At 41.6% G+C, this 26,448-nt stretch overlaps 1 protein-coding gene across 1 annotated transcript; it reads left to right on the forward strand.

Moving 5' to 3' along the window:
- Positions 1-26,255, forward strand: apobb.1 (apolipoprotein Bb, tandem duplicate 1). Its single transcript, XM_079572190.1, has 28 exons — positions 1-95; positions 1,878-1,907; positions 2,002-2,260; positions 3,052-3,193; positions 3,553-3,693; positions 5,124-5,248; positions 5,323-5,408; positions 5,851-6,295; positions 6,765-6,879; positions 6,965-7,111; positions 7,909-8,120; positions 8,443-8,638; positions 8,974-9,153; positions 9,519-9,722; positions 10,226-10,393; positions 10,973-11,178; positions 11,886-12,068; positions 12,178-12,308; positions 13,322-13,532; positions 15,101-15,273; positions 16,067-16,227; positions 16,301-16,410; positions 16,690-17,066; positions 17,201-23,227; positions 23,394-23,505; positions 23,598-23,621; positions 23,909-24,095; positions 25,095-26,255. Exons 1-28 carry the CDS (start codon positions 44-46, stop codon positions 26,088-26,090), a joined length of 11,400 nt encoding a protein of 3,799 aa, XP_079428316.1. The 5' UTR covers positions 1-43; the 3' UTR covers positions 26,091-26,255.
- The last annotated feature ends 193 nt before the right edge of the window (positions 26,256-26,448 follow it).

The raw sequence follows: 26,448 nt of genomic DNA on the forward strand, positions 1-26,448 counted from the left end.
GAGTACTCGCCAACCAACAACAGTAGAGCTCAGAGAACCCATCATGGGGGACACCAAGCTCTGCCTTCTGCTGTTGCTCAGCCTATCACTGACCTGTGAGTACCACACACACACCAACACACACAGGGAAACACACTTTATCTGATCAGGGATTTTACAAGAAAACATAGAGTGCTCTTAAACTTATCGACTTATCACAGTATTTGGTCAGTTCCCCATAGACTTCCTATTGGATTTCCACCAAATACTTTTTTTCCATTTGTCATTTTTGTGTCTTTTGGGATCAATCAAGTATTTATCTATTTGTATTGACTGCACTACAATGTATGTCTTAAATTACTGAATGTTGAGTCGTTCTAAGTCTGGCAATGCAATAAGTATTTTGTAGCTGACCATAATCTCCTCAGAATGTTGCGTAAGAGAGGTGTTGAGAGGTAGATTGTAGTCTTAAACAGTGAAACATGGTGTTTCACTGTTGTCCTGGCTGCTGCGGCTGTTCTCTGCTGGTTCACTGTCCTCTTACGCAGCTGGACTTGTGCACGTTACACTTTGGAGCCCAGACAGTTTGTCTCCTTGTATCTCTGTGATCTTTGGACAGGTGTCACTGGAGTACACTCGAGTCTCACTGTAAACAGACAAGCATTTTGTTTATTTTACAAAGCCAATAATTTAAAAGTTGACTCTATCTGATACTGTCTTCTTTACCCACCAAGTAGTTTTATGTCAACTGTAAATCATTTTTATTAGTAGATCGACTATAAATGATCTTGCTTTCAGTGAACTTGACAAACAATACAGCAATCTTTTTGTGTTTACTGTCACCAAACTCCGGCAGGTCCTTATTCATCTAAATATATATGAAATTTAAACAATAAATATACAATTTGCCTGGATTAATCTGGTATAGATTTATATAAGAATTAACAAATAATAGTGACTCAAAGCACATTCTAATCAAGCAATAACACACAATATCCCAATAAGTCCCCCTACTACATATATTGCTATTAATAATCAGTGCACTAGAAAAATGCAATTGTATCTCAGATAAATTGCTTAAAAAGTGCTTGAATTTATGCTGTTTTTGAGTAGGTTTGGACTCTCTTGAATGAAAGTTACCAATAGAAAACTTAAAATAACTGAAAAACTTTTTTTTTTTTAATATTAGTCAAAAAGAAATACTTCGCTTTAAAGGTACATTATGGAACTTTTTATGCGAAAAGCAAACATGATGCACGTGTGTAATTGACCTTTTTTGACCCAATGGCTGATTGGGTCACCAGAAAATATAGGTTTTCTGGTGAGAGCAGTAAAAACCTACCAGAAACTAAAAAAAGATCTTGGAGCCACTGTGATGGGAAGTAAAGGCATAATGCTAACCACTGGGTCACTGAATGACCAATAATTTTATTTTCCACAAATAGCGTTCTATAATGCACCTTTAAGTCATTTTCTTATATTTTCCAGTGTGTACCAAAAGCATTTGCCTTTCTTATTAATGATTACATCAGATCTGGTTTTATAATGTATATATATATATATATATATATATATATATATATATATATATATATATATATATATATATATATATTATAATGTATATTATAATGTATATATATATATATATATATATATATATATATATATATATATATATATATATATATATATATATATATATATATATATATATATATATATATATATATATATATATATATATACATTATAATATACATTATAATATATATATATATATATATATATATATATATATATATAAATGAAAGTTAATAATTTTTATCAACCATTTCATAAAAATGTGTTTAAAATATTATATTAATAATAATAATATTATTTCTTTCTCTTTGTAGTTGCTCAAGATGAAGAACCAACCTGCATGCGTAAGTCACCCTCCAGTATTATGAAATAAAAATAAGTCCTACTTTGAAAATCCACCGTCACTTACTCAGTATGTGTGTGTGTGTGTGATTACAGTGGCCAAACGCTTCAAGACCCTGCACAAGTACGAGTACCAGTATGAAGCTGAATCCCTGAATGCCATCGCCGGAGCCTCTGCGCTCAAGAACGGACCCAAAGGATCATGCAAGGTTGAGATCGAGGTGCCCCAGCCATGTAGCTTCATCGTGAGGACCAGCGGCTGTAGCCTGAGTGAGGTGGACTCTGTGGACGCCGACGGCAACGCCGTGTTCAAGCCCGCCACCAGCTCCGACACCTTTGCTACCGAGATGGAGAAGTACGTAAACAGATACTGTACTAAGGCCCCAAAGTACTTTCAGACACCGTAGGCTTGGTCATTTTATTACTGTGTGTGTGTTACTTGTGGTTATACCGCCTTTGCTATGCCCGATCCCGTCAGACCTTGGAAGCTAAGCAGGGCCTGGCGAGTGAGTGAGTGGTGGTTGGTGAGGGGCCGATGGCGCAGATTGGTTGCCTCGCTTCCGTCAGTCTACCCCAGGGCAGCTGTTGCTACAATGGTAGCTTACCACCACCGAGTATGACGTGAATGAATAATGCAATGTAAAGCATCTTTAAGTGTCCAGAAAAGCGCTATATACAACCACTGCATTATTATTTACCATCTGGGCTCACTCACTGCTGGCCCAGAGTGAAACAGCTTCAAGAAAGCGAAACGCAGACAGTGGAAGCAATTTTATCATTGACAGGTTTAGAATGAGTCTACCCTCTAAAGCTGGGGTGCCCAAAGTTCGGTCCTCAGACCAAATCAGGCTTCTTAGAGAGTACTGCAAGTTTCATAAATCCACATGATCAAATCCTCGAACACTAACATTTTTAGTATAGTGTAAACATATGTGGAAAAAAGCACTTTATAAAGAATTTGTATAATTTTCCTGAAATTTTAGCCGAGTTTTTTAACATTCTAAAAAAAAAAAAAAACAAGTCGGTTTAGTGGACCATCTAAATACCCCCAAGTATGTGCACAAGACAACAGTACCTATACCTTAAACGTTTGTCACAACAAAGACACTTGTAAAAGATCCGACTTTGCTTCCCCCCTGCGTACAGATATACCCTGAAGGTCCAGGTGAACGAGAAGAACCAGATCAAGCTGTACCCCGAGGAAGGCGAGACCAGCACCATCCTGAACATTAAGAGAGGCATTGTCTCTGCCCTGGCTGCCCCCGGCCCTGAGGACAACAAATACACGGTACTTGGATTTTTGCATGTACCTTAGAACGTTTTTTTGGAGTAAATGTACTTCTCAGAGAAGTTTTTCTTTTATGAGAAGTGTTAGATTTTTTTTTCGTTTCTCAGTTTTCTCAGTCAGATTATGTCACTATTGAAGTGACATAAACAAAAGTAGTTGCTAATATTATTAGTATTCATATTATATTACTACATTATAATATTATTAGTATTTTGGCCACACATCTGCCTGTGAGCCACAGCCGTCTAGTTTTTGACAAGTATGTTACCATATCCACCTGGGTTGGATCAGGAGCTGGAGGGTTGAGCCCTATTGTGCATGTTTTGACTCACTTCTACATGTTTGTGCGCACCCCTCAGCCCACCATCCACGGCTTGTGCAAGAACTCCTTCAGTGTGTCCAGCCCCGTGGAGATGACCCTGACCAGAGACCTGTCCGGTTGCGACCGATTTGTTCCTCTCAGGGATCAGACTAGCCCCTTAGCTATTCTCACCGGACTGGTAAGTTTCTACGTCCACAGGCCTGTTACTATTACTTAATGACTTACTGGTAACTAAAAGACAGAGCTTTTATGCTTTGATCCTTCTAGAGGCAATCCAAATGCCCTGACCAACTATATTCTATCATTTAAAACCTTCTTTTTATTTAAACTAGTGAGGTTTTCACCTCATGTTGGGCAAACTAAAATTTGGCCAAAGCTAAATTAAAAATTGTTTATGAGACTAAAACTGTGACTAAAATGTCCAGATATTGTTTTTCATGAAAATAAGAGACTAAAATGATTCACATTTTCAATTTGAAAGGGCCTCATATCATGTAAATTCACTGCCAAAGGAATGGCTCTGTGGCTCTTCATGAGGGAGGAGAAACCTTGGTTAAATTTTAGGGCTGTCAGAGAACTCACAATTGATTGAAAAATAATTATAATTAGTGCATTAACCAAGATTTTATCGCGATTAATGGCATATGTGGCATATATGTTTTGACCAAACACACTCCTGTATCTGAGCGCACAAATTACCTGAAAGCACAAAGCTTTACTTTTATGTAAAGGAAGTGACAGAGAGCTACTTAGGCATGAGACCTGTCTTATTATGCTACTTAAACAAAAAAAAATGTCCTTAAACTGTACTTTATGTAAAATGTGACTTATCAAGTGGGTGTATAAATGTTAAAGCTGTTATTAGCTATTGGGCTTTTCCCATAGAATGATCAAACTGTGAATATTTGGTTAATGAAATGTGAGCAAATGCTATAAATTTATGTAAGTTTTAATAATGAATATAATTATTAGAGAAAAATTAACCGCAGTTACATAAATTTATCGATGAAACACTACTAAATATGACGTTCATATAATAATATATAATAATACGTTATACAATAAATGCAATGTTTATAACTAACTACCTGGAATTTGGAACTTGGAATTGCTCAAATAAACTAAACTAAACTAAAAACTAAACTAAAACACTAAAATTAAATAAAAATATCTTATCAAAATCAAAACTGGTGCGGGGGCCTCTGTTTCCCAACTACAAAGTATTGTGTAATGCCACACTCCACTCCATGAACAAACTATAATGGATAAATGTACAAAGGCAGTACGGACTTTGTAACAAAAGTTTCTTAAGAAAATAGTCATCTGGACTGGATTGTTTGGAAGTGAAAATGTTCCTCTCATCTCCTGAATGATTGAGCCTACACAAATTTACACACAACTATCAACCATCTGTGTGGCACAAACGCTGCTTGGATGAAGTTACTGCATATCTGTCTTTTGGGGCCCCTGAGTGGATGTGGGCCCCTCTGTGGGCGCCCAGTCTGATTATAGCTAGAATTGGCTCTGATGTCCGTGCTGTGTCTTTCAATACAAACACTGCTTTACTCCTGTGAGACCTCTTCAACATTTTTTTTCTTCTCCCTGCAGCACTACCCTCTGGCCCAGCTGGTGCGCAGCTCTCAGACCTGCAACTACAAGTTTGACGAGGAGAAGAACCACATCGTGTCCGGCTCCTGCACAGAGAAGCACCTGCTTGTCCCCTTCTCCTCCCAGTACGAACTCATGTCTCCAATACGGCCTATATAAGGTCATATTACTCTTCTAACGGGATCTTGTCTCCAAACAGGGGAGAGTACGGAGTAACCAACATAGGAAAACAGGAAGTGACTTTCGTCGCAGTCTCCCCCCACAACGACAGAGTTTTTGACCTAGGTGAGCCACCACACATTGAGCTCCGTCTATGTAGACCAGTGGTTCTCAAGTGATGTAGCTTCAGGGCTCACCTTTGGGCGATTGTGATTATCCAAGTAAAACAAGAATTTGAACCCTTGATTGAAATTCTGCAGTTTGACACTTGTACCATGGTTCAAAATATCCAGATATGGCGACATCTGGTGGTGAACATTGTGTACATTCATCATTATTTAACAGGAGCACATGCGCTACCAAGGAAAAAAAAATGAGCCCTAATTCTGAAATTTAGGAGCACGGTCAAAAATTTAGGAGCACAACCCAAAAAAACAAAAAACAAAACAGAAGCTTTTTACAGGGAAGAAGCGAATTAAGACAAATTTTTGCATTGATTAATTCTTCCAAAGTTTTCACTGCGAAATTTAAAACTCAACTATTTTCCCCATTTTATCACCACTGCCAGGCCCCATTGTGAAGGACCTCCACATCGACGTGGTTGAGGACCGCACCATGACTCAGGACAAGGACGCTGCCCTGGAGCTGCTGAGGACCCTTGCCGCTCTGCCCGAGACTGAGGGCCACACTAGAGCCCCCCTCTTCCACAAGCTGGTGCTGATGGTCCGTGGCATGAAGCTGGACACCCTCAGCCCCGCATTGCCCGACGCCCTGGCCATCTCTCCCATGCTCACCTACCAGGTTCTGGCTCAGTGTGGCACCCCCGAGTGCAGCAGCGCCGTCATGGAGCTCCTGAGGGGACGCCCCAGCAGCGGCCCCGAAGTGGACGCCTTGGTCTACGCCATGGGCCTGCTGTCCAACCCCTCCCCGGTCCTCATCAACGACATGCTGCAGATGGCCCAGACCAGGCCCAGCAAAGCTGTCATGTACGCCCTGAGCAACGTGGTCAACAGGTCAGTGTGCTCCAACACTAAAACACCCGCGCACTATTTCATCATCTATAGAAAATACTCGAAGCCTTCCTTGTCATTTATAAACGCCTAAAGAGTGATTTTTGCTGAGGATTAAACTGTCAAAAACAATAAATAAATACATTTCTAAATAAATATCCGTATTGACAAACAGTTATTGAGACATTTCTGCAAAAGAAAAATAGGTCATTTTGTAAGAAGCCACTCAACTCATTTGCATTCCTTTAACGATTACAGCTTTGTGGAAAATGGGGGAAAAAGCATTAAAAATAAATACATAAATACATTAAAGGCAACATAAATGCAGATACTTTTTTTTTAAATTTTAGCTATGACTGAACTGTCAAATAACAACAACAAAAAAACATTAAAAAAAGAAAAGTACAGTTACAGTTTTTAATAAATGTGTGTAGTGAAAGCCCACCTGGTTCAATGGTACTTTGTGTTGAAGATTCTACAAGGCCGAGGGTAACATGGTTCCTGAGATCTTCAACGTGGCTCGCTTCATGGCCGGACAGATTGGAGACTGCACTGGAGACAAAGACCAGATGTACCTCACTCTCAGGGTAAAAAAAGTCACAGACCGCAATAGCTCTATCAGTCCTCAAGAGCCCCGGCACCTTACGTTTGACACTGCGTGTGTGTGTGCAGGTGATTGGAAACATGGCCCCTGCTATGGCTAACGCGGGCCCCGCCGTGAGAGGTGCCGTGCTGCAGTGCGTGAACCAGCCCGAGGCCACTCCAGAGGTGCAGCAGGCCGCCATCCAGGTCTTCAGACTGGCCCCAGTCCCAGAGGAGGTAAGACAGTCTTTCATGTGGAGGGACAAAAAGTTAGTCTACAGCTACCAATATAACTATACTTTAATTGTGGTAAAATTAAGTCCCGAGCTTGTAAAAAGTATTCAAATTGATTCCAAGCAGGTATTGAATATGTCAACATACAGTCCAAAACACATTTCACTGCAGGTATTTCTGTAAAATTACACCAATTTTGCCTTTAAATGTCTTTGTTCCTTTGCCTTTAAGTCTCTGTTTACAAGGATGGATGAAAGTCTTTAACATAGATTTATAGAAGGATAGATTTGTCTGGATTCCTGGCGTTAAAATTGTTTTTGTTAAGGCATCAAAATGGGGAGACCCTGCAAACAAAACTATTTTTTTTTTCAATTTTCAGATTTTGGGCCAATTTGATCTAGTAACATGTAATCTTTCACCTAAGAAACATAAAAATACCAAATCTTCACGAAAACATGTTTAATTCTTGCACTGATTTAGGGAAATTGTCTTTTACAAAGGCTATGCTCTCAAAATACCTTTTTCTCACCTTGTAGCTACAATAAGTGGCTCCTACAGACTTCAAATATTCCCAGCCTGGAAAACATAAAGTGGAAAAATCAACAAAATATTGCAATACATTTTTCTCTCAAATTTGTGTCAGTTATCTACAGGAATGTTTCAAGTCCCTAAATCCAAACAAATCAAAAGAAACATTCCCCTGCAGCGTCTGGCCTTAAATGAGACTTTCCTCTGTCTGTATGATCCCTGTGGAAACCTCGATCGGTGGAGTTTACTGCAGCTGCCTCGTCTCCCCACAGGGCAGGGAGATCCTGATGCAGGTGCTCCTGGACAGCTCGGCGCCGTTGCAGAAGCGGATCGCCGCCTACCTTGTTCTGATGAAGGACCCACAGCCCAGCGAACTGGCCCAGCTCATGTCCGCCCTGCCCACCGAGACCGATGCCCAGCTCAAGAACTTCATCATCTCCCACATGCAGAACATTGGCTCCTCCAGTGAACCCGCCACCCAGGAGTAAGAGCCACTTCCACATATTGATGAGTAATATGTGCACAACATCATAGAACACACAAACTAGTTCCTTTCTTATCAACAAATAGAAATGTACAGTATCACATCATTTTGTATTAATCACTAACAGCAAAATATAAATGTAAGGCACTACAGGATTTCGATTTTTCAATATTTATGGATTGTCATGGTAGGGTATTGCATCTTATTTATGTTTATTCTCATATTCAACTTTTTTTTTGCAAGCCAAAACTTCCTTAGCATCCAGACTATCCATTTTCAAATCCTTTATTCCGTCTTTTCTATGCTATTATGAATCTTTCAGACTGAGGAAGAGGATCTTTGACGCCGCCCCAGACAACACGTTGGGCCCCGTGGAGGACAGCCTGAAGTTCTCCCGTAATCTTAGGGTCGGCTTGGTCCAGAGCAACATGATCTTCGAAGAAGCCAGCTACCTGCCAAAGGAGGTCATGCTGGAGATGACCCTCAAGGCTTTCGGATTCGACCTGGACATGATGGAGGTCAGTTATCCTCAGTAGGGACAGGCACACAAACGGGTTTAGGGCTGGATTCTAGATGGAAAAAAAACAGACTACGGCACTTCTAGATTACACACACTTACAGACTTTTGCTTATAATTTCAGAAACCTGAAGAGATTTTTTTTGAAATATTATTATTATTATTATTATTATTATTATTATTACGAGTTTCCCCCTGCCATCACAGTTCATACACAGACACATTTTACAGTTTCGGAGCATTATAATTTCATCCAAAGCAGTGTTGACTAATCTGGACTAAAACTACATAACTCCCCCCCGGTCGCCTCATTACATATGTCTCTTCCTGCCCCAGGTTGGTATGGAGGGTAAGGGCTTCGAGCCCACTGTGGAGGCCCTGTTCGGAGAGAACGGATTCTTCCCCGACACCGCCCTGAAGACCATGTACTTTGTGTCTGAGAACGCTCCAATGCAAGTTAGCGAGGTCCTCCAGAACATCCTGCCCGCCATGAAGAGAGACCGCATGAAGAGACAGGTGAGCCTTTATTCATCTTTTTTTAAAATAGTCATGGGAATACAATTATAGTATGTAGTAGCTTTACGTACACAAGCTTAATTAGCCATTATTAAAGCAGATTTTGAGTTGTAATTGAATTTGAATAGTCACATTTAGCAAATCGCAAAGGCTGCAGTTATATGTCATTTACATAAACTCTTCATGAGATCCTCTGTTCAAACAACTTGCCGATTTTTTTAAAATCAAAAACACTAAAAATACTCCTTACAAATCAATGGGATTAATTAGTATACAATTCAAAGCACATTGCACTTGCGAAATAGAATATTGAGAACATTCTTTTTGTTTTTCTTGACTCACTTTGACTCTTCTTCTATCCCCAGACCTCTCAGAGCCTTGTGAAGGAGATTGGTCGCAACTTCAACAAACTGGTGAGCGACCTGAAGGCCTCCCAGTCCCCTGAAGCCACCGTTTACCTGCGCCTCCTCGGCAACGAGCTTGGATACATGAAGACTAACGAGCTGGAAGAGATGGCCTACTCTGCCGCCATGTTTGTGGACTCCATGCTCAAGATGTTCCCTGTGGACGTAAGGAATCTATATTGTAATAGTAATGCTATGAGGGTGCAGACTCTGTGCCCTTTTTTAATTTTACACGGACAAAGCAGTTGTGTGACTTTTTAGTTATACAATAAAATTGTTAGCAATGTCATAATTTTCCAGTAAATTTAGATTAAATGCCAGTTTGAATCCAATTTAATGCTTTTTAAAGGTGCATTATGCAACTTTTTATGCAAAAAATGTGTGCATATTTTGTGACCCAATGGCTGCATGGGTGGTTAACATGGCACCTGTACTTTCCATTAAGGTGGCCACTACAGCTCTCCAGGATCCATTCTGTTGTTTTTTTGGTGAGACAGCAGTGAAAACATACCAGAAACTCTAAAAGCAATTGACTAATGGTGTCAAAGAAAATGCAAAACAGCAAATGCTGATGACTTTCACAGCTAGAATACTTTTAGCGACACCAATGATGTTTACCCAGTCATTTTCCATGGCTAATGTTTGCTTCATGTTCTTTTTGGCCGCAGGTTGTGAAGGCCCTGACCTCTATGACCGACACCTCACTGTATGCTCACTACATCTTCATGGACAACGAGTTCTTCCTGCCCACACTGACTGGTCTGCCCCTGCGTATTGCCCTGTCCGGAACCTTCGCCCCTGGCTTCAAGGGAGGACTCAAGATCTCCCCCCAGATGGTAAGAATCGGGTTGTCTGGACCTTGGTTAATACATTGGCTTTGAGTGACAGGAGTAGGGCTGGGTACCGTTAAATGATTCCAGTATGGTATAGAGAAAAAAAAGTTTAGGTACTAATGCCTATAAAAGTATCTAAGAAAGCAGTCACCGGAAAAAACAACAACTTATGATCCAAGTTGTGATGCTGTTAGTCAAGAGACTAACCATTCTTTCTCATTTCCCCATTTTTATTTTCAGAATTTTGTCCTTTCTTTTTTTCACAATATTTCCTAATTTTTGACAAAATCTAATTTCCCCCTATTTTTTCCACCATTTTTCACACATTTCTTGACATTAGAGATGAACCTGATGCATATCTTCCAAACATTATTGTTCTGTTTTCTGGTTCTTTATGAAAAATATCTTAGCATAGGCATAGAAAAAAAGTATTGAATAAAGTATTGTTCAGGTATCGGTATCGTGAACCCAAGTATTGTTAAAGTACTGTTATTGAAAAAAATAACAGCACCCAGCCCTACACAGTCTCAGCGGGAGTCAAATTTAACCCCAAAATTATGCTCTGTTTCTCCCCCCTTCCAGACCGAGGTAGCCTTCATGCCCTCCGCTAGCATCGAGTTTGTGACCCAGGTCGGAACTCACATTCCTGAGTTTTTGGACTGCGGTCTGGAGATGCACACCACCGGCCACCACGAGTCTGGACTGAGTGCCAAAGTCACCGTCGAGAAGGGACAGGTGCAGCTGAGGATGCCCGCCCCTGCCAGCAACACCAAGCTCATCCACATCACGTAAGGGCCGAGAAAGAAGCGCAAACACAAAAAGAACATACAGCAGGGGGAGTAGAGAGCAGGAGGTCCTTAACGAAAGCATTTGTAGCAGCAATGGTATGCAGTTTCAGGCGAGTTGTCTAACATTTCTGTGAAAAGTGACACAGCAATTTGCGAAATGTGCCTATAAACGTCTCTGTGAAAAATTGGTATTCTATTAATGTGTCACGAAAGTTAGGAATGAGTTTGGAGTGTTTTTCTTTGCTTGTAATCAAATAAAAATGACAATCAGATATGGGACCTTTGAAAATACAAGGCTAGTCTACCTATGGCTATGAATCGAAATGTGTAATATCATTGCTGATTTTTTTTTTTTTTTCTGCTTAACTAAATATGAAACTAAAACTGTGACATAAATTTACATATTTTGTCGATTAAAATATGACTTAAAAAAAAAGAGACTAGAATTATCCAAACTTCCAATGACAGCTTGAATTATTTGACTAAATCTTTTCGTCAAAAGATTAAGACTAAATGAAAAATATCTTGTCAAAATTAACACTGTTGCAAAGTAGGTGGCTAATTCCCCTTATATGATCAATAATAGCAATGTTTATGTTTAGTACAATTGTTGTAGTACCTTGTGTACTCCATCGAGAGATGCAGGGTATTGTGTTGTGATTATTGTGAGTATGGCTTACACAAACTGTTCTTTCTCCCTCTTGTAGGAACAGCCTGGTGGCTCGATCTGGAGCTGAGACCGTGACCATCCCTCCCAACCCCATGGACGCTGTCAACGTGAATGAGTGCACCCCATTCTTCGCCGGCATGAAATACTGCTACGCTCTGCAGTACAACGACGCCTGGAACGTGGAGGGAACGCCATTCTTCCCCTTCACCGGTGACAGCAAGTAAGTCGGAAATGCACAATAGACCCTACCAGTGTATAATGTTACATTGCTGTTCATCAGTCAGTTCTGGTATTCTAAAGTAAGTAATGATTCATGCTCTTTGGCATAGGTTTGCCGTGGAGCTGATGCCCACTGGTGAGGTGACTGAGTATACTGCCACACTGGCCTATGAGTTGCTGCGCGAGGGAGAGGAGGGCAAGCAGAAGGTCGATGCATTCAAGTTCATCCTCAGAGCTGAAGGTACCGCTATTGTTTCTGTCATCTGAAGTAGCCTACATCATGCTGTTTGTACATGTGTGAATGTTTGCAAGGACTTTTCTTGAGTCATGAGTCATAGAAGATCAGAAACCATTCAAAATTGTAAGGGCAGTAACTGCCCCTCACACTGCCCCCCAGACACGAAAGTTTGCCTTTTCCCAAACTTTCAAAAACAGAAGACACAGAGATGTTAATTTTGATTTTAGCCATTTAAGAGCTAACATGCTAAAGCCATTTGTTAGCTAGCTTACCGTACATTGCTTGTAGGACACTACAAGCAAGTGGACACTTCATCATAATAATAATAATAATAATAATAATAATAATAATAATAATAATAATAATAATAATAATAATAATAATAATAATAATAATAATAATAATAATAATAATAATGCCTTGCACTTGTATTGCGCTTTACAAACCTGTATTACCAAGTTTCTCAATGCAATTGACACTTGGGGTTAGTTGTCACATGGACTGAGAGGTCGTATGTCACATGCAGTATAAATGGTGGGAAATGTTTTCTTTTGTGTCTAATATGTTGTATGTTTAGGTCATTTGTGAATTTGAAAATGGTACCCCTCATAACACATCTGGCATATCATTGCACCGGTTTAAAACATATTTTGTCCCTTTATCTCAAAAAGCCAAAAAAAGTCACGTTAACACCAACAACCCTGTTAAAAACAATAGTGACAACCAACCCCAAACATCGTGACAACCTGCCCCGCACATGGTCACAGTCGATTTTCTTGTGTTTGACAGTTAATAACTATACATCTCAATATGATAGAAAAAAGGAAGGAAAGTCTATTTCAAGTCAAGGGTTCAAGCTTTCATTTAACGCAGGTCTGACTTTTGTGGGATTTTGTGTGTCAAATAGCCCCGGTCTCCACTACCGATATCTCTAGAGCTAGAGCTAGCTTGTATAGAATATATTTATGAATTTATGAATATTTTCTCCAAATCTTATGTTTTACTTCTGCCCACAGGAGCTGAGCCCACTGAGGCCCGTGCCATGCTCAAGTACAACCGCAGAAAGAACATGTTGTCTGCCGACGTGCAGATCCCAGACTATGATGTGGAGGCCGGACTCAGACTGGGCATCGTAGATGGAAACACTAAGGGCAAAGGAACCCACTCCGTCTCCCTTGACATCATCAACAAGAACATCCCCCAGGTGTCTCTGGTGGGACGCGCCAAGTAAGACAGTCTTTCACTGACTTCTTCGATAGCATACGAGTGAGTGTACGTAGGAAGCTTCACACCAGTCTAGCTCATTTAGCCATTAACCTCTAAACCCCCGCCTTCACCAAGTGCATTTTCTGTCTGATCTTTGTATCAGCTTTACCCAAATCTAAAAAGTTACAGCATATAGGCCAGAGTAATGCTTCATTTGAAAGCAAAGCCTTACAAAATTTATCTGAATGGATCCTTTTCCTCGCTTTGTGGCTTATTTGTCGCTCTTTTGTTGCATTTTCATCCTTGTTTTTGTTGCTATTATGATGCTTTTTTCAAGACATTTTTAGACTTGGGTAAAGCCAAACTGGGGAAAATGTGCTTGGTTCAGGCAGGGGTTAAAAATGATCATTTTCAAAACCATTTCTAGCTGCAAGCATGGTATAGGGCCTCACCTCTACTAGGGTGGGCACCAACGTTGAAGGTTTTACCGTTCTGAACGGAAAAATGGTTTTACAGGTGGAGGGACAACAAACACTAGAAATACTTATTTGGTTATGTCCATATTCTATATATTAGTAGTTCATTTACAGAAGTTAGATATCTCCATTTTGATTATTATTATTTATTTTTTTCAAACTTGTTCTGGATAATTGCTACTGTACTCAACTCACATGACACTTGAGAAGCTAAAATTTGTAAATTTGATTAAGAACTAGTGAATTTATATTTTCATGGCACTGAAAGAGACCTGGTAATGAAAAACACTGCTATAGAAAGAAAAAATTGCAGGTACATGCAAAACGCATGTACCTGCAATTTTTTCTCAGTGGTTCTTATCTGTTTTTGCAAATGAACTCTTTATTTAGGATGATAAATACAAAGGTTTTTGAATTTCATGTATTAGATTGAATTATTTTGTATCAATTTATCAAAAAAATGGCAATCATTCAGAAAATGGAGTCACCAATAAAGCTAGAAATGGCCATTATAAAACACAGTACGAACAATGAACAATTAGTTGCAGGTAAAACAACATTTGTGTGAAAACGTTTTTGTTCATAATACAGTACATTAGAGCTACACAATACATTGCCATGGCATTGTTCTTGCAATATCCACATTGCAAGAAGCTAAAATACTTTGCAAAAAGGCTTGCACCTGTCTGTGATTTACAATTTTTTTTACTGAAACAAAAATGGGCACAATCTCCTAGTAGTTCTTTCTTAGCTTTGTTTCTGTCCTGATTTTTTTTTTCTTCAAGTTTTCTTTTGAAACAAAATGGTGTTTCAATTTAATAGAATATGGTTAATGGTTAAGCAAACATATCACAATAATATTGTTGTAATATTCAAGACAGTTATTAAATATGTTTTTTTTTCTCTTTCTGTGCATATTATAATTGTAAATAGAACAAAAATAATTATTGCTGTCTACACAATTTTCAAGGAAATACTTGGATCAAAAACTCCTTGACCGATTTGTTTTTACCATAACTACTATAAGAAATTGAACAGTAAATTCTTCTTTATGTTTCTTGAAACCCCTTCTCCTCTCTGCTTTGTTTAATGAATGTCACTATTGTGCTTCAGGCTGAGGGAGATGACTGAAGGCATGCTCCAGATGCAGATGCTGGTGCCAGTCCTCAGCACTGATGCTACCTTCACTGCCAACATCAAACGCCAGGAGGAGATTGAGGTCGAGCTCAAGAGCGACATCAAGATCAGGGAGGCCACGTCTGCGCAGAAGATCGCTGTCAAATACGGTAGGAAGCCGTATAAGAACAGTGAGCTAGTGTGGGACAATGAGGAGTACTACCTACATCAGGGCCATAAAACTGGGACTGGAATGACTGGGACTTGTCATTTGTGTATGCTGTTTGTCCCAGTTCCTCTGAGTTGTGGTGCAGCAGGACTGATGTGGACAGATGTTACAGAAGAAGCTCATGAGGTTCATTTCTTCGACACAGTTACTATAGTAACTATTTTCTCCAAAGTAGAAGTACATCCACCACAGTCCTGTCCACATCTGTCATGGTCCACTAGGACCCACCATGGCTCAGAGGAACATCCAGCAGAAGTCTGCAGTTCTATCTAAAGCAGAATCTCCATGACTTCCTTTTTCACTTCTCTGTCTGATTGAAGAGCAATGAGGTCTCAGCCTTTTTACTGGAAATTAAGAGCACATTGTATTTAGTGTCATGTTAGTGTCACTCATGGTGTCGGACCTAAAGTCTTACTCTGAAGAAAGTAAATTCACATTTACACTGAGAAGGGAAGGGCGCCCCCTTGTGTCCAAGTGCGTCCAACTGCCCGGACCAAAACTGCCCCCTGATCAGGGGCCTTTAGGGTTTAAGTTGAAGCATGTCTTAACCAGGAGTGAACTAAGAACAAAAATGGAATGAATCCCACCTTAAAAAACAACACAGAGTCAAACAGCTAATGACAGGAACAATATTCTGAAGATGATTTGTGGTCTGTGTCACTAGAGGAAGCTATAGTAGCACAAAGAGCATGTACTTGTTCCCTTAAGTGACACCCTGACATGCTTTCTTGAAGACGGCAGCAAAGTCGAGGCTGAGTTCAAATCTGAGATGAATGCTGAGACCGCTAACCTGCCTGTTGGAGAAATCATTGCCAGCTATGGTGAGCAGATCCTGGACACTCAGGTCGGAGAGACAGACATGAAGGTCCGCCACATCTTCAAGAAGCTTGTAGAGGTATGTCAATGTCTAATACTCCATACATCTGGTTACTTTGTGTGAATCTTGGACTAAAATGACTGTTACACAGGCTTCCAACAACTACATGGAGAAGTACGGCGCTGACATGCCATACATCCAGAACTTCAGAGTGCCCGACATGCCCGAGATGACTCTGCCTGAGAGACTCTTCCTCAACACGTAAGAGCTTACTATTGTTGCTATGCATACATACCTTTTTATTTTATTTTATGTAACTGTACTTGGTATTCCAACTTTTCAAGGTGTTCTTTAAGAACATTATCTGACATCAGTTTTTTCTTTGTTTTTTGTTTTATTGTTTACGTTTTTTTTTTTTTTACATTTACTGTACTTGTGTGAAATAAAGAGTTTCTCTCCACAAAAACAGCAACGTTTCTGAATAATGCTCGAAAAAATAAGTGCACAGTGCCCTGTCAATGTATTCCTTTTCTCTTGCAGTGAGACCAAGGCAGTCTACTATTTCAACAACGAGCGCTGGACCATGATTGTCCCTTTGCCTTTCGGAGGAAAATCCACCACAGCTGATTTCAACTTCCCCGAGATCCTGACCACTCCCCAGATCTCCGTGCCCCAGATCGGACTGGAGGTTGTGTCCATGGAGATCCCTGTGCCAGAGCTGTTTGTCCCTGAGGGCTTCACTCTTTTCGTCCCTCTCTTCGGCAAAGTTGAGGTTTCCACCATGTTGAAGAGCAACCTTTATGACTTGGAGGCAACCATGGCTGCCGGCAAAGACATTGTGGAGACACCAAGCTACTCTGCTAAAATGGCTGTGATTGGAACCTCTCCTATTGACATTCTCTCAGTCCGCTTTGAAGGTAATTTAGAAAAAATATACCTGTACAACTTTGTCCAGCAGAGCAAAGCATAGAATCTCCCTCATCGTGTTGCTTTCTAGTTAACTTTACTTGCTTTTTATTCAGCTAATTTGGTATATTCATTATTTTTTTAGGCTCTGGTATGGTGGTCCCTGCTGATGCCCTGAAGGCCCAAGTTAAGGGATCTTTTGTGCACAAATTCCTTGAGGCAAGTGTGAACATTGAAGAAGAGGCAAGTCTGGCTGACACTCCCACCTTCAGAAGCAACAGCAAGGTCGATGCAACCAGCCCCCTGGGGGTCAACGTGGCTGTAGAGCACAATGGTGTGGCTAAATTGAACACTGAAAAACTCACAGTGGACAGCAACTTCGACGGTATGCTTAAGGCTGGCCCCGTCTATGGCAAGGCAATCTCATATCAGTCCATGATTGTTGCCCCATTCACCCCAGAAGCCAAGATTGAGTCCTCTGTTGAGATCGATTCCACTTTCATCAAAGCCCAGAACGCATTCAATGCAGAGCTTCGTGACGGCGCCATCTCTATTCTGTCCAACACCAATGCTTTTGATGGCACTGTGGTGCATATTGCTTCCGTTGACTTCAAAGACCAGAAGCTTACACTGAAGTCCGATGCCAATGCTTTAGTTATCGGGCTGAAGATGAAGAACCAGATCGAGGCTGCTGCTGGAGCCAGTGAGGTTGTGATGAGGATGGAGACCAACTCTGACTATGCTGAGAACCGTGTTTACTCCCTGATGACCGCAACAGTGAATGGCGAAGGACTGGCTGTGAACAACGATGCCACCCTCAAGCTCTTGGACAACGTGGCGATCCATAAGGCCAACATGAAACTCAACCAAGAAGGCCTGGTTGTGAGCGGAACCAACACGCTCCAGAGCCCACTGTCTGTTGAGAATACCTTCAACGCTGCAATCGACACTTCCAAAGCCACTCTTTCCATCTCCAACAAGGCTGCACTTGCTGACACAAAGGTCGACAATGATAACTCTCTGACCATCACTCTGTCCAGCATTGAATTCTCCTCAAAGGCTGAAGCCATGGCAAGTGACTATTCCACTTACACTCATGATGTTACCTTTGACATGAAACCATACACTGTCTCTGCCAAAGTGAACAACAACCTGAAACTCCTGGCTGCCAACTTCATCAATGAGGCCCAGCTCCAGGCAGAGCTTTACAAGATAGACCTGACTGGAAGTGTGAAGGCCATCTCCGGCGAGGAAGAGATCAAGCACGTCTACCAGATCAACTACGCTGACATGACCGCCAATGCTAAATGCAGCACCACAGGCAAAGTGTTCGGCACGCACATGAACCACAACACAGAGCTCGAGGTGATTGGTCTGGCGGCCCGCTTCTCCAACGATGCCCGCTTCAACTCCCAGCCCATGCGCTTTGACCACACCGTCCGCTGCAGCGTGGCTCCCTTTGACTTCAATCTCGATGCCATCTTTAATGCTGACGGTGACCTGACCCTTTACGGAAAGCATTCTGCTCAGCTCTATGGCAAGTTTCTTGTCAAAGCCCAACCTCTTGCCTTTGCCAGCACCCAAGAATGGAGAGCTTCAATGACCCAGGCCCTTGACAATGGCATGGCACTCGAGACCACCTTTGACAATAAGATGGACACTGCTCTCTCTCTGGAGGAGCAGAAGACAAGCTTTAGAATGAAGTCTAAAATGAACAACCATGCATTCAACCAGGACATGAGCCTGTACAACACGGCCGAAAGGATGGGAGTTGAGATGTCAAGTGCTCTGCTCACCAACGTTCTCAATCAAGAGGGTGCAGAGAACCAGGAGTTTGCCATCTCTGGCTTCCTGAAGTATGACAAGAACACCAACATGCAAATCATCCAGCTTCCCTTCATTGAGTCTATCCCTGTTGTTGTGGAGAACCTCAAGGCTGCCTTTGTCTACATGGCAGAGGGAGTCATGGACTTCATCAACAATGAGGAGGTGCGTGCTAAACTGGAAGCCATTCCTCAGCACATAAGGAACTTTGTTGTCCAGCTGAACCTTGAAGAGAAGATCAATGGGCTCAAGCAATTCCTTATCGACTTCACCCAGGAGTATGCCGTTTCTATGGAAGATGTTGAAGGCTTAGTGAAAAACCTGCGCGAAACAGTAAGCAAGGTGCTGGCTGATTTCAGCTCCTACATGGGTCAATTTGTTGCTAAAATGAAGGAGATGATGGAGAACATGACCCTGCCCGACACCATTGTGCAGAAGATTCAGGAGCAGCTGTTGGCTATTGATGAGGCATATGAAATCAGGCCTTTAATTGTCTACGTGATTGAAACCGTGTCTCAGATGATCCAGAACTTTGACATGGAAAAACTCAGAGGGAGCGTACTTGAGATGCTTATCGAAGTTGACAACCAATTCATGATCTCTAAAACAGCAACACAGTTCTTGGAAGAAATCAAAAAGATGGTTCAGTCCTTCAACATTCAGCAGATCTATGACAAACTTAAAGGCATCCTTGTCAGCATTGACATAAAATCCCACATTGATGAGCTCATGAACGTAATTCCCACCGAAATGCTCAATGATGCTCTTGATTATGTCCTGAAAGTCATGCAGGACCTTGACGTTGTCGGAAAACTCAATGCCTTCACAGCAAAATTGAGAGAGCTGCTTGTTCAGTTTGAGGTTGAAAAGAAGGTACAGGCTCTGATGGAGAAAGCAGTCGAAGTCATCAAACAAGTCAGAATTGAGGAAACCATCGCCTCTATTGTCCAAATGGTTAAAGGTGCTGACATTCCAACAAGAGTCTTGCAGATCTTCCAGAGCACCATTGAATACCTCAAAGCAACTGAAGTGAAGGATATCATCACAAACCTGAATGCCATGATTGAGAGCATGGTGCAGAAGCTGAACTCTATGGAGTACAACGATTTGGTGAACACCCTAAACCAGATTATTGCTCAGTACACAGCTTACATCAATGACGCAATCAAGACCCTGGAAATTCCAGAGAAACTCCAAGTGGTGAGGGACTTTGTCAACTATGTTTTCGCCACTGTTAAAGACGTCACTGCAAGTGTGCGAGAAGTCAAATTTTCAGAAATTGTAAAATCTGTTCAAGGAATAATGGCCCAAGTTGTTGATTACAGCAAAACCTTGGTTGACTATGTAAAGCAGCAAATTGAGGATCTGGAGATCAAAGAACAAATCCGATCTGTATTGGAGGCTGTGAGCGCAGTCTACAAGAATGTCATCCAAATGACTAGAAGGATTCTCAACAAAAACGTGGACCTCATCAGCAAATTCCTTCCTGATCAAAAGATTTTTGAAGAGGTGAAACAAATGATCTCTGGAATCATGGCTGAATTGAGACAGGCAGAGGTATTTACTCCTGAATTTACTGTGCCTTTGACCGACTTGGTGCTGCCTGCCTTAAATTTCAAACTGGCCCGGCTCCAGGAAGTTGAGATCCCAACACAGATTAACATTCCTGAGTTCACAATCTTGCAGAAATACACTGTTCAAGCCACCACAATTGCCTTTGATGACATCAAGCAGAAGCTATTTGAGCTGGTTGACTACCTCATAAACTTCAGCTTCCAAATGGTGGATGTTGAGGCTTTCTTTGGAGACCTGAACTTTAGCTTCCTTCCTGTCATGCCAGAGATTGCTCTCCCAGAATTTACTCTTTCTGACATCTCCTTCCCTGCTCTCCCAGAGGTGCCTGTGGAGAAGTTTGTCAAGTCCCTGCAACTTCCTGAGATCAAACTACCAACCATTCCAACTGAAATTGCATTCCCAAGCTTTGGCAAACTGTATGGGGAGTTAAGAGTACAGACCCCTATGTACAGCACCAAGACCACTGCAGAGCTTCAAAACTCAACTGAAAATGAGCAGAGCCCCCAGATGACAGCCTTCCTTACATCCCAAGGCACGTCACCAGCATATGACATCTTTAACTATAAGATTGACTCAACTGCTCGACTGGCAATCCCCAAGATGAGCCGTGTTGTTATCGGAGAAACAGTGAAATTCGAACATGTTGCTCTTGGAGTTGAACATCAGGGATCTCTGAATCTCTATGGCAAATCTGCCCAAGCCCAGGCTAAGACAACAGTGAAGGTTGCAACTGAACCATACATCGGTAACTTCATGAACACTGCCTTCATTGCAATGGAGGATGGCATGTCGGCTTCTCTTGAGACTACTTACAACCATGTCATTGATGTACCTGTCTTCCATGTCAAAATGGAAGCCAATGCAGCTCAGAAGGCAATTGCCCGCCTTGATGGCCTGAAGTTCACTCTCACAGTTGACAACACTGGTAAAAGTTCCTACAATGGAGACGAGGGTAACCACAAGAGCAACCTTGAATTCACCCTTATTCCCAGAATGATCACTCTGATCTTCAATGGTGACACTGATTCTCCAATGCTCAAGATGAAGCAGGTAATAAATGCTGAAGCTGGAACTCTTAGCTTCATCAAGTTCAACATCCGCAATGAGGCTGAAACACCCTTCCTCAAGTCCAGCGAGATGGTAGCAACTGGACTGGTTAGCCTTTTCGATATGAAGATTGACATCACTTCCAACCACATCTCAGAACTGGTTGGTCCGGTCCAAGGCACCATTGCTAATGATTTTAAGTACCTGATCAGCCCCCGGGAATTTGTTTTTGAGCTAAAAAACAAGGGTGCCAACAGAGTCAACCTCTTGGGATCGCTCACAGCCAAGTTAGATACTCAAAGCGAATGGTCTGCCTACCTGAACACCGAGATGCAGAAGGTCAACACCATCAACATGGTGCGCTTCAACAAGAACATGGTCTTCTTTAACATCACTGTGGACAACAATGACAAGGAAATTGCAGTCAATCTTGGCGTTGATGGCCAGGCCAACCTCGAGTTCCTGACTTCTCCCATCAGCATCCCTGAGATCGAGCTGCCATTTGTTGAGTTTCGTACACCAGAAGTTAGCAACCTGAATTTGTATGAGCAGACAATCCTGAAGGACCTCTTGACCACCACCGACCAATCTGTGAGCCTTGATGCCAAAGTAGCCTACCAGAAGAGCATGGCTCCTCGTTTGTTTGATATCATGGGTGTGATTCAGGTTCCAAATCTTGGCAACTTTGTTACCGACTTGACCTTTAAGTCTGCTATCATCAACTTGAACCTCAATGCTGCTCTGGAGACTGAAGATGACATAGTTTTCCGCATGGGAGCTACCACCACATCAGTGTTTGACAGTCTGAAAGCTAAGCTTGACGGAACAACAAGCCTGACCACCAGAAGAGGAATCAAGCTGGCCAACTCTGTGTCCCTGGAGAACCAGCACATTGAGGGAACTCACGACAGCACTGTTAGTATAAGCACTGACTCGTATGAAACAACAGTCTCTGTCGCAACCATAGGAAAAGTCGCCCTGCCAATTATCAGCATGGAAATTAACCAGAACATGGTTGCAGACAACAAGGCGAAACCCAATGCTGCTTGCACTTTCAGGGTGAATGGTCAGCTTAACATCCCCAGAATTAATGCTGTGGTGAAGGCTGAGGCAGATCACAGCACAAAGATGGAGGGAACATTCGAATACCTGTCAATGGAGACCTCTAACAGGGCCAACATGGACGGAACCATCCTGGAAGACTACCTGGTTTTGGGAGTGCTGGACAACGAGCTGAACTTCTACCTAAACAAGGACGGTCTTCGCTCCAGTGCCAAAATCATTGCCGATACCAAGCTGAACCAGGGTGCTAACAAGATCTTTGCCGTTGATGTGAATGAGAATCTGGCCATTGAGGCTGCTCTTAGCCGTGTCTATGCTGTTCTGAAGTATGCTGGAAACAATGAAGCCAACCTGTTCAACTTCAACACCAAGGGACGCCATGTTGCCCAGGGAACTGTCGACTTTGCACCTATCTCCTCCCTGACTGCCGACATTGAGATTGATCTCGCTCAGCCCACCAGCTTTGGAGACATCACCATCTACGAGAAGGCAACGGCTGAGGTGACAGCTGAAAAGCAGAAAGTTGCATCCAACAGCAAGTTTGTGAGCCCAATCTACACAACCAACTTGATGCTGGAAGTTGAGGGTGATTACCCTGTCCTGAAGGTCATCGCCAAGTCATCTGGCACCTCTCCCCTGAACCTCCTGGAGTACGACTTGGATGGTAAGTTCAATCTAAAAATGAGTTATCACACATTCTGACCAAAAGAGCTAAGAGTAACTTCAGTGAATAGAAGTGAAAAGTCCTCAATAATTTTACTGATTTTAAGTCACACAAATTTCCTTTCTTTGAATTGGTTGACTCATTTTCCTTTTTTCTATCCTTACAGCTTCCTCCACCACCAACTACGAGAATGATGCCCTGAACATGAACAACAAGGCTGTGTTGACCAATGCTGCCATGACCATGGACGTCAACCATGTTATCACACAGGCTCTGAGGTAACTTCACACATATTTTTTAGCAATTAGTTGTAGAGTTGTTGGTGGTCAACATGAAGTAATAATTTGCATGTTTTTGTCTTGATTTTTAGGAGAAAACGTCAAGTTGACGACAGGTAAATATCCATATTTTGTCCTATTTATTCAGTATTGTGTAAAACTTTCAATGATAACTCCAAAACTACTTTTTCAATTATTATTAAAATTATTATTTAAAATATGTTTCCCAAAACATACTTCCTTTCCCCTTGGGGAGGCCATACTCCCTTGTGTGACGCTTTGCCGTATGTATCTATGTGCAACATTCAACCTGGAATGGTCTGCTTTAAAAGTTTTTTTTTTTTAATGCATTATCATCCTGTGTTAGGTCTGTTATAGATTGATCTTATCAATATGTTCACAGTGTCTCCCGCCACACCTTGAACATGGACATCAACAGCCCAACCTTCACTGACATGAACTTCCGCTATGCTGCGAGCAGGAATGGCATCAGTGCTTCCCTGTCCTCTCCATCTGCTGGCTTCCTGGGCCTGCAGGTCAATGGAAAAATCCCCTCACAGATTACTGGAAGACTCTACGGACGCTACCCAGTGAGTATCTGCCAGCATGGAGGGGTTAGGTTGTTAAAATCCCCACCCAAAGCAGGTGTAATTAAGTTTTCCACACAGTAAAAGAAATAAGTATTATTAAGGAATTAATTAATGAATTAAAAATGTAGTTTGGAATTATTGGAATTAATTTATTTAATAAACCCATATCGGACTTATTTAGTAAGTTATGATTGTCTTCTTAATGATGATGCCAATGTTTCTGTTTAATCATAGTATATTTTTCCTAAAGGTCCCATATCATGCTTCAGCTTTTATTACTACTTAACACCCTTTAAAGCCTCATCAAAAATATACCTGGATTGAGGTTTTGCTTCATTTACACATGCAACAAAAATGTAGTCCCCTGGGACTACAGATGGAAATTAGCTTGAAAAAGCTCTAGTCTGGTTCAAGCATCTTTGCTCACAAGCATTATGTAACTGTACATTGTCCTGATAAATAAATAAATGAATTTAAATAAATGGAATGTATCGCTGTTTTGAAACAGCTTTAACCATGCGGCTCTGGTCACTGTTGCTCTAAAGGAAGAACTGGGCCTTATCATACATAACAAATAAACATATTTAGACACATACCCTATTTTAATACTACAATAATATCACGGTTAACATTTTGCATGTTATTGGCCCTTTAAAACACGAAACAGTAAATTAAAGCATAACAAAAAACAAAAAACAATCAGATAATCTATGCCTATAAAATTTAATGGCCCGAACAAATCACACACAACTCACTTTAAGCAAATATTTATTATTGCAGCCAGGGAAGACTAGCAAGTGTAGTTTAGACAAGTTGACTTAAAATCAACAGTGGTATTTTTATCTAATCTCTCATCGATTAACTAACACCTGAACACAATTTGTTTGTAGGGTTGTACAATGACAAATAAAGCACTTACTCACTTACTTACTCACTTACTTACATGTTTTTTAGGAAAACCTTTGGATTGTCTAATAGTCTTTTCTTTCTCCTCCCCAGTCTTCCCCAGATGCTGACATTGACATCCTGGTTCTTCGCTCCTCTCCCAAAGACAACGACAGGATGACCTTCCAGGTGGCCTACAACATGGAGGCTCCCAAAGCCATGCTGTCCGAGTTCAAGGCCAAGATCCCCGCCGTGATGTCCGCACTGAAAGCCTTTGCTGACAACAACCTGATGACGAGCAATGTGCTGGAGTGGAGAGACACCATCGTGACCAGAATTGGTGAGATCTACGATGCTGCCATCAACTACGACGTTCAGCTCAGCCAGCTCTCCATCTTCTTCCGCAACTCCATCGTTGAGTTCCAGAAAAATGTCCAAACTTTCCTGGATGCCGCCATCAAAGTCCTGAGGGAGACCCAGTTCCGCCTTCCCGGCTCTGATGAGATGACCACTCTCCCCGTAGTCCTGAAAGAGCTGACCATGACCATTGCCAATGCCCTCCGCACAACCATACAGGTCGTCTACGACACCTTGGAGTACTACTACAATGCCTTCGTGGACACTTTTAGCACCGTGGAGCTCCGCATGCCGATCGGCGACGTGATGACTGTTGGGCAGATCATCGACAACATGAAAGTCACCGTCAAAAGCATCTTCGATCAGATGGTGGACTTTGTGAACAACATGGAAAGCCTGGACACCATGCTGGTCAAAATTGGCGAGACCCTGAAAGCTGTGGTCGACAAAACCCAAGAATTTGTGGATTCCATCAAGTCCGACTACCTGGATGCTGTCCTTGTCAATGTGAACGAGGTGACCAGATGGGTTGTGACCACGGTAAAGGACATGGTTGACTGGGTGTCCAGCCTCAACATGGAGCAGCTGAACGGAGTCTTCGAATACGTTGTAGATATGTGTATTTACATTGTGGACCAGTTCAATGTCACATTCAACAGCGCTTTGCAACAGGTCTCTGTAGAGGCTCAGAGATACGTGAAAGCCAGCGACGGAACTCTTGAGGTTGAGCTGCCCTTCCCCTTCCTCCAGTGAGAAGCCTAACCAAACACTACCACCACCTCACCCAAAGGAGAAAACACGAACATTTTGCTCTTATTTATGACAAATGTTAACCTTAGATCATTTCTTATGTGAACCATTGCAACTATATATCCTTTTACTACCACTGTGCAATGAGTGAAGAGCATCAATAAAATATCCAAACTAACTCAGCCAACTTTCTCTTTTGCACTTTGTTCAATTTAAAAGCTATTTTGTATTTGGTATTAGTGGTATTGCTTAGTACAGTGATTCTCAAACTGACACTACTTTCTTCATGTATCGAAGGACAGCATCATAAAAAATTAGTCATTAATTACCATCTCATTACATTCATTTTTTTTAGAGCTAT

This window comes from Gobius niger (assembly GCF_951799975.1).
Source record: "Gobius niger genome assembly, chromosome: 15".
NCBI lineage: Eukaryota > Metazoa > Chordata > Actinopteri > Gobiiformes > Gobiidae > Gobius > Gobius niger.